The sequence below is a fragment of the Phaseolus vulgaris genome, chromosome 1, assembly GCF_000499845.2.
Source record: "Phaseolus vulgaris cultivar G19833 chromosome 1, P. vulgaris v2.0, whole genome shotgun sequence".
Taxonomy (NCBI): domain Eukaryota; kingdom Viridiplantae; phylum Streptophyta; class Magnoliopsida; order Fabales; family Fabaceae; genus Phaseolus; species Phaseolus vulgaris.
Genome location: NC_023759.2, coordinates 30153479 through 30166428, shown reverse-complemented (window position 1 = coordinate 30166428; position 12950 = coordinate 30153479). Strand labels below are relative to the sequence as shown.

The 12950-nt window shown below is 34.4% G+C and overlaps 2 protein-coding genes and 1 long non-coding RNA gene across 3 annotated transcripts; all 3 read right to left on the bottom strand.

Moving 5' to 3' along the window:
• Window positions 1-643: 643 nt before the first annotated feature.
• Window positions 644-2023, bottom strand: LOC137813892 (uncharacterized). Its single transcript, XM_068616357.1, has 6 exons — window positions 1694-2023; window positions 1441-1608; window positions 1262-1369; window positions 1110-1185; window positions 938-1033; window positions 644-856 (listed from the first exon to the last, which is right to left on the bottom strand). Exons 1-6 carry the CDS (start codon window positions 1852-1854, stop codon window positions 749-751), a joined length of 717 nt encoding a protein of 238 aa, XP_068472458.1. The 5' UTR covers window positions 1855-2023; the 3' UTR covers window positions 644-748.
• Window positions 2024-3628: 1605 nt separating this feature from the next.
• Window positions 3629-8445, bottom strand: LOC137813890 (uncharacterized). Its single transcript, XM_068616356.1, has 5 exons — window positions 8095-8445; window positions 7228-7285; window positions 6635-7052; window positions 3849-6316; window positions 3629-3756 (listed from the first exon to the last, which is right to left on the bottom strand). The coding sequence occupies exons 3-4, from the start codon at window positions 7039-7041 to the stop codon at window positions 3853-3855; spliced, it is 2871 nt and encodes a 956-aa protein (XP_068472457.1). The 5' UTR covers window positions 7042-7052; window positions 7228-7285; window positions 8095-8445; the 3' UTR covers window positions 3629-3756; window positions 3849-3852.
• On the bottom strand, window positions 8443-9740 carry LOC137813891 (uncharacterized). The gene is made up of 3 exons (XR_011081518.1): window positions 9488-9740; window positions 8762-8860; window positions 8443-8505 (listed from the first exon to the last, which is right to left on the bottom strand). It is a non-coding gene; the product is annotated as an uncharacterized lncRNA (long non-coding RNA).
• Window positions 9741-12950: the final 3210 nt, after the last annotated feature.

Here is a 12950-nt window from a genome sequence, read left to right as displayed (position 1 = left end):
CTCAGATGACATTGTTTGATATGTATGGCCTATTTAAGTTTTAGGGTAAAACACTAATTGTTGTTGAAAATGAACAATTCATAAACAAGATTATGAATACTATCATAACTACCAAAGACCAAACCACAATAAGCAATAAACTGATGCAACTACAGAAAAACATCTACCACATAGCAAATAAAAATTAGAAAAGCTCTAGACACTAATAGAAAAATGACATTTTATGACGGTTAAAACATACCTTTTTATGACGGTTTTAGACCCGTTATAGATGCAGGCAACATAAAAAGTCTATATTTTTTATGTCATATTTAAAAAAATCATCATAAAAAATTTACTTTATATGACTAATTTATTTTTAACCATCATAGAAAATAACACATTTTATGACGGTTAAAATTACATCTATCATAAAAAATATTACTTTTTATGACACATATTGTTTTAACCATCATAAAATATGTTATTTTCTATGATTGATAATATTTTAACCGTCATAGAATGCGTTTTTTTTTTAATTCTTTTTTTATATATTCATTTTCTTACATGCATAAAGTACCCTGCATAATAATCACAATTCTCAAGCAAATATTTTTAAAATAAAATCTTAACGATCTAGCATATAAATAATGATATATTTAACTAAAAGTTAATATGTTGAAATTCATACAAAATTGTTAACTAGTTCTAAAATTATCATTTAGAGTAAATACTTAAAAGTGAATATGTTGAAGTTCATACAAAACATTTAACTAGTTTTAACATGAGAATTTACAGTACTTAAAAGAAATGATGCCCACTGCTCTCGAACCTCTTGTAGCACTTCCAACTTCAATGGAGATGGATCATTGAATATCTACATAATCAAATATTGAAGATGAAATTAACATTTAACACATTTAACATATTTAACATATTTGAGTTAATTATATATTACCTCCTTCCACGAGTCCTTAATGTTAGCAGATATAATTTTATGCATATGTCTCATCAAATAATATCCGCACTCATAGTTTCCCGGTTGATATGAGCACTACAAGTTAAATACAAATAGAATAATATAATAATTTATACATTGCAATTTCATACTAGTAAGATGAATTACTTACATTTGGTGCAATGTATTGTAGCTTCTTCTTAGCAATATGTGGAAGTCCTTGCAACCTTAAATGAGCTTCCATAGCTCTACAAATAGTTACATACATTAAATTTCATATTATTTATAAAATCATATAACATAAAAAAATAATTGAAAACTTACGCATCCAGTATATTTCTAATTGCCAAACTATTAATTTTCTTGTGCAATGAACACAAGAGAACAACAAGAGATTGTCGAGGAATAATTACTATCAATTGCCAATGGCCCCTACAAGATGAAATAATATTAGTAACAATTGAATTTTAGATAGATGCATTAATTTATAAATGTATACTTACTGATGCAAGTAAGGTGCTAAGTACACCTCTTTGTTCCCATTTTGAAATGTCTCTTTGAAATACATTTGCACCTCACTAGCTTTATTCCCAACACTCTGAATGGCAACAGGGTCAAGAAACCCATATATGTTAACATTTTTTTTCTCAATGCACAGATGATGTAAATACCTTGAACATTGAAAAAAAATATTGTTATAACAACATATTGAATATATTAAAACTTATGAAAAGTTATTATAGGAAGCTTACTTACATTAACCAAAGTTGTATTACAGATACGCATATCATATCAGTACCGGTGAGAATATCAAAAATATCCCTTTGGCACAGAAAAAAAGGGATGTTTTTAGTCCTGCCTACAACTTCCAGTGGCATATCTAATTGTATAGGTTGCATCCTGATAGTCGCTGCCATTGCACCGAGTTGCTGAAAAGTACTTGGATGTTGTTGTGAATGATTCACAACTTCCTTTGCTTTTTTAGTATCATTCTATGCATATATAAAAAAATTAAGTAACACTAGTATATCAATTTAATTAATTATAATACCTACAAAAAGACATATGCATAATTAAAACAAGTAAAGAAAATTACTCTCAACGTAATTGGTTTTGCTAATCTAGCTGGCCAAAGAATGAAATTCCCAGGTGCTTCTCCCACCGTCTGAACCTCCTTAGTAGGCACAGGGATTCGAGCAACAGCATCCCGAACGTCTACAACAACCACTCTTATCATATCATCTACAATTTTCTGGTGGTGGATAGTTGACCCTAATGTATACATTTTACCTAACACAAATAATGTAATTGAAAGAAATTAAATAATATAATTAGACTAAAACATATCAAACAATATCATTAAAGTAAAAATTACCTAAGGCCACCAAGTACTCGAGGGGATCATCAATATACAATTCGCAGTCTGCAAGGATAGTAGGACCAACCTCCTCTGATCCTTCAGGAGCATCACAACTCTCCTTTGTACTTATACGAATAGGGGAAGGCTCTGAAGGGGCAACAGAAGGTTTAACAGACATGGATGCTAACTCTGCTCGCATGTCTAATAACAACTCTTTCTTCAATTCAGAATATACCTCCTTTTTAATTTCCTTCCTAATATCTTCTTTGAGGGATTCCATCTCGGTCTCACTAAGATGTAATTTACTATAATACCGAGGTGGAGGACCAAAGAATTGTCGAATTCCCACCCCTCTTCCTGCAGCACGAACACGTCCAGGATGCTCTGGGCGACCAATGGCAACCATCAATATGTCCTCACGCCCTTGTGGAATGAACAATCCCTGCGTGCTTTGCTCCACCAACTCATCCTACAACACAAATTTTTAAAACTTATTTTAAAATATGTGCAAATAAACATAAACATTCAAACATGACATACAATATAAGTTACTAACAATGCGCTTAGCTACGCTTTGAACTTCTTCAGATGTGTAATCCCCTGATGGTCTTTGGCGAGCTCTTTTCCATTTTTCATGTCGGGGAGGACGGGTTATAATGCTACAATTTGAGTCCTCGGTGGAGTGAGAGGAAGATATCTCTTTAATCATTTTTTGCTCTAATTTATCATAACCCCCACGAGATAGTCTGTGAGGGTGAACATTCTTTTTTTGAATCTCTTGTGCAGCTTTCCTCTTAGCCTATTATATACATAAATTAAATTATTATAATGCATGATAATTAGACACTTAACCAACATATGATATTAATTTACCTGAAAGGTAGGGTCTAATCGCCTTTCTCGAAAAGTCTGCCATGTTTCCTCATCGAGGAATTGATATTGCTCACAGGGGTTTTTTTCACCCAAGGCACCATAAATATAATGACTAGTAAGGTCACTCTTAAAACCCCTCCATCGTGCCCCAGCATATGAAATCCACTTTTTCCTCAATAAGTTATTATTTGGGACGTCATATGTGATCTGTACAATAAATATAAATTATATATGTTAAATAGCAATTATGTATGCTTACAATGAAACAAATAAGTTAAGATTTCGTACAATGATACTCTGCCAAATTTGATTCTTCACCATCTCTGGAACATGCTCCCAATCATCAATAAGAATACTAACTTTGCTTCTACCAAGCAAGGCCACATAGCTAGTAAATTTTGTACTATGCTCTCCCAAAGCTTTACCCGTCTGCATATCAAATTGGATTGGCAATCTCTGATTAGCATCGCGGCTGATAGTCAACTCTCTCAACCTAGTCCCACGCCTACCTTTTTTATGGGTAGATGATTGACTCTTGTCCCCATCTTGTGAAGGAGGGAAGATATCAGATGGATTAGACATATCTCTGTTCAAATTATTAGATTGTAAATTATTAGTAAAAAAACTAAACATATAGTTATTAAAAATATAAAGGATAAACATAAATAAATGTTTTACATTGTCAAATTGGAACATTCTCCCACAATCCTTCATGATGATCATCACGTGTGGCATGCACATCATCTACTTCATTATCGACATTCAAGGTTGGCATATTTGTGGAGAAAGATGGAGTCTCACTTATATCGAATGTTAAATTATCATTCTCATGAGTACCATGCATGATTCTTCCATGGAGAACCACTGACCACCGTTTGTTAGTGAGATCAGTAACATAAAACACTTGTTTTGCCTGAGATGCCATGATGAATGGCTCTTCAATATAACCTACCTTTTCCAGATCAACCAAGGTAAAACCTAGATCATCAGTCTTCACGCCACTATTACTGTCAACCCACTTACATTTAAAGACAGGCACTCTAAAAATTGTGTAATCTATCATCCAGATGTCTTCAATTACACCAAAGTAGCACATTGATGCCATAACAGAATATTGATCTTTTGAACTAGAGAAATGCATTGATTCAGCCACCACCATTACTCCACTATTTTGCATGGTGCTTTTTTCATCTTCAAATTTTGTGTAAAATGAATAATTGTTTATATCATAACCACTCCAACTTATGACTTCAAAGTTTGGCTCAGATGCTAGCCAATTTAATGTATCAGAAGTTGTATTATCATTTTGAACTTGTTGTTTAAACCACTTCAAGAAGCTTTTGTTGTGCTCATTAATCACCCACTTCTCAGGCATTCGTGGGTTTTTTCTCTTCACAATATCTTTATGAGCATTTAAGTAGGGGATGACTTCTTTAGTGTTATTCAGTATATAAAAATGTGCTTGAAGAACTTCATCTCGTGTCAATGTTATAACTTTTGCACTTCGAGTACCCTTACCAACACCTATTCCATGGTAACGAGACTTAGGTACCCTTATCGCTTCAACTTCTGATAAGTATTCTGTACAAAACTCAATGGCTTCCTCTGCAATATATCTTTCAACAATTGATGCTTCAGGACGATATTGATTCTTTACATACCCTTTTAATATCTTCATGTATCGCTCCATGGGGTACATCCATCGTAAGAATACTGGACCACAAATTTTAATTTCTCTAACTAAATGAATAATCAAGTGAACCATAATATCAAAAAATGATGGAGGAAAGTACATCTCCAATTGGCACAATATGACTACAACATCATTTTGTAACTGATCCAACTTCTCAGGGTCCAAAACTTTACTACATATTGCATTAAAAAAGAAGCACAATCTAGTTAAGGCATATCTGACATTCTTAGGCAATATATTTCGAATAGCCACGGGTAATATTTGTTGCATCAAAACATGACAATCATGAGACTTTAAGCCAATTAATCTCAAATCTTTCATGGATACAAGTCTCTTGAAATTGGAAGAATAACCTAGTGGAACCTTCACGCCTTGTAAAAACTCACAAAAACTTTTTTTCTCTTGTTTAGACAGCGTATGACATGCCGGAGGCAAGTATGTGCGCTTACCATGAGACTGTGGAGCTAATTGTTCTCTTATACCCATTTCAACCATGTCCAAACGAGCATTGACACCATCTTTTGTCTTCCCTTGAATATCGATGAGTGTTCCGATAATACTGTCACACACATTTTTCTCTACATGCATGACATCTATACAATGTCTCACATCAAGCACCCTCCAATATGGGAGATCAAAGAATATTGACCTTTTCTTCCATATGTTACTTCCTGTGGCTTTGTTTTGTGTCTTTCCAAACACAACTTGGATGTCCTTCACACGCTCATATACTTGCAATCCAGTTAAAGCTGTTGGAGCTAATTTGTTTTCTTGACACCCATTAAATGGTTTCTTTAATTTACGATACGGATGGTTTGATTTAAGAAATCTCCGATGTCCGAGGTACACTGTTTTCCTTCCATGTTGTAATTGATTATGACATGTGTTTTCTTCACATATAGGACATGCTTTGTGGCCTTTGGTGATGTATCCACTCAAATTACCATATGCTGGAAAGTCATTGATCGTACAAAATAACATGGCATGCAACTTAAAGGACTCACCTGTGTACCCATCAAACACATCAACACCTTCCTCCCATAACATCTTCAAATCTTCAACCAACGGGCTCAAATAAACATCAATGTCATTTCCCGGTTGTCTTGGACCAGAGATCATCAAAGATAACATCACATATTTGCGTTTCATGCACAACCATGGTGGTAAGTTATAAATCACTAACAACACAGGCCATGAACTATGTTTACTACTCAAGTTACCATATGGATTCATTCCATCTGTTGCAAGTCCAAGCCTAATGTTTCTTGGATCATTGGCAAAATTTGGGAACATGGAATCAATTTTCTTCCATTGCAAACCATCTGCCAGATGCTTTAAATTACCATCCTTTTTACGTTCATCTGCATGCCATCTAACAAGTTTTGCATCATTCGCATTACTGAATAATCTTTTCAACCTTGGAACTATAGGAAGATACCACAACACTTTTGCAGGAGGACCCTTCTTAACATCATGTTCAAAATCATCATATTTCTTCTTGTATCGTGATATCCCACAATGTGGACATTGATGTAACTTATCAAATTCCTTCCTGTACAACACACAATCATTGGGACATGCATGAATTTTTTCAAACTTCATACCCATTGGACACAATATCTTCTTCGCATCATAATTACGTGTTGGCAATGTATTATCTTCAGGAAGCATGTCACTTAACAACTCAAGCAATTCTGTGAAACTTTTATCTGTCCACCCATTTCTTGCCTTCACAGTAAATAATTTTAATACCGCCGACAATCGAGTGAACTTAGTGCATCTTGGATATAAAGGTTTTTCAGCATCAGTACACAAATTTTCATACACATGTGCATGTTGGAAGGCATCATATCCTACATCACGGATCATTTCCTCTAGTTGATCATCCATCTCTAAATCAACTTCTTGTGCTTCAACTTCAGACATATGTACACTTGGTATGTCTACTAATTCACCATGCCATATCCACTTTGTGTAACTTTTTAGGAAACCATCACAAAGAACATGCTCTCGAATAACTTCAGTCGGTAGTCTTCGCTCATTCAAACAATTCACACACGGGCAATAAAATCTTCCATTATTATCCGGAACATTCACCTTTGCAAATTCAAGAAATTGTTGTACTCCATTCTCATATTCATTTGTTGTGCGTTTGTAATTGATCCAACTTCGATCCATTGTTATGTTCTCTGACATAACACAACAAATAACTATATATTTTAACTTTATGGGTATTAGTGTATTTACGGATCAGGTTGGATCGTCTTTCGGAATATCATCATACAATGTTGCCAAATTTGAAATAGCATACAAATCATAAATACAATAAAATAAATATTAATAACAAATAAATATTTTACATACCTTAGACAATGTAGGTTAAAGAGTCAACGACAACTTGGGAAGAGACAAAACAAGAAAGCTGGTGCATTCGAAGAATGAAAGAAAAACATAGAAAAGTAAGAATATATAAAAATATTTTATTATAATCATAATAATTTACATCTTACAAACACTTTTATTGGGAATACAATCATATTAATTGCACAAAATGAAAGCATAAAATTGTCCATGCCTTAGGGAATAATCTGATACCAGGGTTGGATTTGGTTTACTCTTGTTTAATGGACCATATGTTCAATTCATTGCACAAACGTAGCCTTCAAGACTACAGAGTTTGCTTAACCAAGTAATGGGTAAGTGAAATGGATCATATAATCTAATAATTTCACACTTTATCAATTCACAATGACGGTTAGTGACCCTGCCACATGCACATCAACTCTACCATCTACAAATCACTTTCCAGGACAAATTCTAATTGCATTCTAATTGCCTTTAAATTTTGTTTGTTGAAAAATTTAAATCAATACAGAATATACCCAAATTAAATATAATATAATATTTAGACAAAGATCACATTACATTTTATTTTTCTTTCTTTTTTTTTGCTCTCTCTCGGTTCCTAATTTAAAACCTAATTTAAAGTATTACACACTATCATTGTTCACTTTATTGTTCTTAAGAATATGTAAGAAAAAAAAAATAAAAAAAATCTAACAACAATAAATTTATGAAATGTAAGAAATATAATTTATATCAACAAAAACTGCACCCATATTAATACTTCTTCCATTCCATTTTTTAGGCCTATCAGAAGAAAAAATTATAAAATAATTAACCACTTCCACATGTAAGATTTTATTATTAAAGAGGGATAATAGTATGAACCTGTAATGAGGGGTGTTTAATGGAAGGCAAGTGCGAGACAATATAGTCAGAATAGAGAGGAAACGATCAAAGTCACCAACCTGGATTAGCAAAGGTGTATAATGTCATGCTTATGCTAAATGAAACTTTAGGTTAGAGACTAAATAAAATCTTCCAATGAATGCAAAACAGACAAAGTGCTAAGCTGAAAAAACTAATTAAACAACATTAGAAGCTGAAAAAATGCATGTTAATCCACATTATTAAAAAGCATGTTAATCCAAAAATTCTAAATTGTATGTACGCAGAGTCTTCATCATGGACAACTGTGAAGAGTTGATTCCAGAGTATCTCAGCTTTGTTAAGGGTATTGTGGATTATGAGGAGCTTCCTCTCAACATTTCTAGAGAAATGTTGCAGCAAAACAAGATCCTGAAAGTCAAAGATTACTTATTAGTGCATGCGTTTATTAGAATAGAGAGAGACAAAGGCAGAGACTATATTAAACCTGAATGAGTAATAAATCCTTCCTGAACAGAACAAAACATGAGAGAAAGAAAGGAAATACTCCCTGGATAATTGAAAACTTGGCAAGGAAGTATTTGTTGGAAGTTATTAAAAGACTAACATAACAAGAATAAATAGGAGTTCATATAAATCATGAGTAATAAATCAGAAGCTAAAAAACCTTCAGAGCAAACTGGTATAAGTGAACCAGCCAAGGAGATAGTGAAACTAGAATCACAAGTTGAGAAACCTTCAGAGCACTATGCACTAGCAATCTCACCTACAAAAAGAAAGTCATCGTTCTTCATGGAATATAAATATAAATATTGTTCTTAGAACTGTGACATTGATTATCAATCCTTTTTTTTTTTTACTAACACAAGCATCTATATATACAACTCAGATTCACGTATTCTTGATTATCTAGGAACTTACTATTACCTCATCCTGCAATTATACCTCATAAGAAATTTCACAATTTCACACACATCTAACTCATTCACTTACTAGCATGCTAATTAATTTATTATAAAATTTTAAAAACAACTTCTACTTAAATCAACATGTATACTTATCTAGCAATAATTTGTTGTTATAGTTAGTCGTGACAGGGTAACAATTGTCTAATTTGAAGACTCTCCCACATATATATATATATATATATATATATATATATATCAGATGGCTCTATTGTATCATTTGGCTATGTATGCGGAATACATAAACAAGCAGAGAATTCAAAAATGAATTAAAAAATATAGGCAACATGATCACTGTGCAAAGGAAAAATAAGTATTTAGGAATTAAAAAAAGGAAAAAAAAATGGGAAACTCAAAATTCAGAACAAAACAAGTTTCGAAGGAAATGAGAAATGCATCAGATTGAACCAAACAAGCGGAAGGGTTACCGTAGGATGGAAGGAGAAGCTTCAGCATCGTAGTATGGAAGAAGAAGCTTAGCACGCAAAAATCGTAGTGTGAAAGAAGAAACGCGGGAACCATAATGTGGAAGAAGAAACGCGGAATCCGTCGTGTGGAAGAAGAAATGTGGAAGCCCTAGTGTAGAAGAAACGCAGAAGCCACAGAGCCGCAGTGTGGAAGAAGAACGCAGAAGCCGCAGTGTGGAAGGAAGAAGAAACGCAAAGTTGCAATGTGTAAGAAGAAACGGCACGCGGAAGAATTAGGGTTAAATTTTTTTGAAAGCAATAGGGTTAAAAAAATAAGAATACTTATTATGTCAGTTAAAATAAAAAATTGACATAGTAAAAACTTACTATAACATTTCTACACTGAACAGACATAATAAATACTTATTATGTTAGTTTTTATTTTAACTGTCATAATAAATTTTATGATTATTACAAAAATGCCACCATACCATTTTCTATGACAGATAAAGTATACCCGTCATAATAACCTGTCATTGATTCCTATTTTTGCATTAGTGAGACCATCTTCACTATGAAACCCTATAGCATTTGCCCAAACCATTTGATGTGAGTTGATTTTAGGATTGTTCATTTGTATGGTGACACTTTACTTAGAATTGGATTTTAAAACAAATATAGGTGATAGCCTAAGGAAAATTCTCACTGCACATTAACTTAACCAAGTGGTTAAGTAGATGTGAAGGTTCATTTCCACAAGGCAAAGAGAAAAACAATTATATGGTGATAGATGATGACAATATGGTGCGGAATTTAAACAAGGAACACAAGAACAATGAAATGACCGAATGGGATTAAAAGGAAGCCAAATAAGAACATGTTTATGAATATCATGGAATGATAATGGAAGGAAAAGATGAAAAGATAAGGAAACTTATGAGAGGTAGAATTGTGAATGGTGAAATGGAGAAATGGAGAAATGAATCCAAGATAAGTGAAGATGTCGCCACTTGAGAGCTCATAGTTATACTTTAAATGTTGTTTATGACTGTGCAGGAAATGCAAGAAGAGCTAAGTGGACGAAACAAGTTGAGCCAGCTTACGCGTTGTGTTAGCTGATGAACATAATGCACATAATAATTGACAATGTCACTGCTAGACAGCTCTAGCCAATAAAGAATTGAAAGAAGTGTTAGTGCTCATGGTCAAGGGGAGGTTGTGAGTCTGATCTTGAAGGGAAGTCAAGCCAAAGGACTGTCGTTGAAAAGAAATAGCACTGGGAAGGAGTACTGTTATGAGGGTGAACACAAAGCAGTAGCTGCTGGGATACTTATGCTGATAGATTGTTTCGCTAAAAAAGATTAGTCCATCTATGCAGGTTGCAATCCTCCTAGCTGTGTGTTTTGAGGCAGCAAGAAGCTTGTACGTGTTGGGTTTATGATCTTGTTGTAGATAATAGTCATCTTTATGCATTAGGTTTCCTGGTGAGATGGAGATCTTAGGTTGAGGGTATGAGCCTTGTATAAGGGTTGGTATACCCCTGAAGTATCCCTTTCTTAATTTAATTTTATTCTTTGTTGATAAAAAACATTCACAAGATAAGACTTAGACTAAGAGGTCAAGCCTCACTAATCATTCTCACACAAAATGTACAGAGTAACTTTTCTCTATTCATTCAACTTGTGAATACATGAGGTAGGCCTCCCTATTTATAGATTTAGGAGTCTTGGAGAGCAAACTTAAAGGGTAGAATGGGGAGAGCATAAAGTGGGGCGGCTAGGGTGTTGACTATAGTCAATGTCGCACCCTTCACCTATTATAGAAGGTAGGGTTTCCTTCCTACCCTAATAGACATCTCATGGGCCCATTCTTATGTCTTCACCTCCTCATTTATGTTATATAAATCAACTCTACGGAAATTACAAAAAAAGAGACCAATTGATGCTCAGAACCCAGAGTCTGTGCTCTAATCCTACTAATCCTCTGAGGTATGGGTGTTGGGGTCATGGGTTGGGCTTGGTCTTCATCATGGGTAGGCGCCCTCTCTCCTTGGGTTTCATCATGCTCCCCGGGTGGGAGGGAATTTCGTCCACGAATTTGGAAGACCTGCAGAGAAGGGAGTTAGATCACTGATATTAAAAGAATGACTACCTAAATATGTATCAGGCAGATCCAACTCATAGGCATTGTCATTAATCCTCTTGATGACCTGAAAAGGACCATCACCGTGTGGCATAAGTTTGTACTTCCTATGAGTAGGGAATCTATCATTCCTCAAGTGTAGCCAAACCCAATCCCCAGGTTCAAAGAGCAATGCCCTGTGCCCTTTGTTGGCATGCTCAACATACTTACCTACCTTCCTTTCAATTTGTTGCTTGATGTGGTGGTGCAAGTCTTTAACAAAAGAAGTTTTCTCAAAATCATTTTTTCACAACAGCTCATCAAGTACAAGAATAGGAAGAAGGTCAAGAGGTGTGAGGGGATTAAACCCATAAACAACCTCAAAAGAAGTGTGGGAAGTAGTAGAATTTACTACTCTATTATAAGCAAACTCAATATGAGGTAGTAAATTCTCCCACACCCTTGGGTTCCCAGAAATAAGGCACCTTAACATTTGATTCAAAGTTCTATTAACCACTTTTGTTTAAGCATCAGTTTGGAGATGGCAAGTAGTAGAAAACAAGAGTTTAGTTCCAAGTTTTTCCCACAAAGTCCTCCAAAAGCGACTTAAGAACTTTGAATCTCGGTCGGATACAATACTTCTAGGAAGCCCATGCAAATGAACTACTTCCTTAAAGAATATATTTGCAACAAAACAAGCATCATCTACTTTGTGTCATGGAATAAAGTGAGCCATTTTACAAAAATGGTCCACTACCACAAAGATAGAATTCATACCCTTTGATGTCTTGGGAAGACCTAAGATGAAATCCATGGAAATGTCTACCCAAGGCATAGTAGGGATGGGAAGAGGGGTATATAAACCATGGGGTTGCACTTTAGATTTAGCCTTCCTACATGCTATGCATTTGTCATAGAAGTTATGTACGGATTTGCGCATGTGTGGCCAAAAGAAATGCTCATGCAATGTATCTAAAGTTTTAGCTACCCAAAGTGTCCCATAAGACCTCCCTCATGTGCCTCTCTAACAAGAGATTGTCGTAAAGACCATTAGGGAACACAAAGTCTTTTTCCTTTAAAAAGAAAACCATCATGGATGAAAAAGTTTTTGTGTTCTCCTCTTGAGCACTCTTGATAGATGAGAGATAAATCAAGGTCATCTTTATAGATTTCCTTTATGTGATCAAATCCGAAGAATTGAACATCCAAAACATTTAGCAAGGTATATCTTCTTGAAAGAGCATCCGCAACCACATTTATTTTACCTTGGTTATGTTTGATCACATAAGAAAATTGCTCAAGGAACTCCACCCATTTAGCATGTCTCTTGTTAAGCTTGCTTTGGCCTTTCAAATATTTAAGG

What these genes read in the sequence shown, in the direction of transcription:
- LOC137813892 (XM_068616357.1), bottom strand. Translation starts at nt 1,854, where the DNA reads ATGGCAGCGACTATCAGGATGCAACCTATACAATTAGATATGCCACTG. An exon ending in GTAATACAACTTTGGTTAAT is followed by an intron (nt 1,609 to 1,693) that starts GTAAGTAAGCTT and finishes TCAATGTTCAAG; the next exon opens with GTATTTACATCATCTGTGCA. An exon ending in TTAAGGACTCGTGGAAGGAG is followed by an intron (nt 857 to 937) that starts GTAATATATAAT and finishes TTGATTATGTAG; the next exon opens with ATATTCAATGATCCATCTCC.
- LOC137813890 (XM_068616356.1), bottom strand. Translation starts at nt 7,041, where the DNA reads ATGGATCGAAGTTGGATCAATTACAAACGCACAACAAATGAATATGAG. An exon ending in TTATATCCAAGATGCACTAA is followed by an intron (nt 6,317 to 6,634) that starts GTTCACTCGATT and finishes GAAGGGTCCTCC; the next exon opens with TGCAAAAGTGTTGTGGTATC.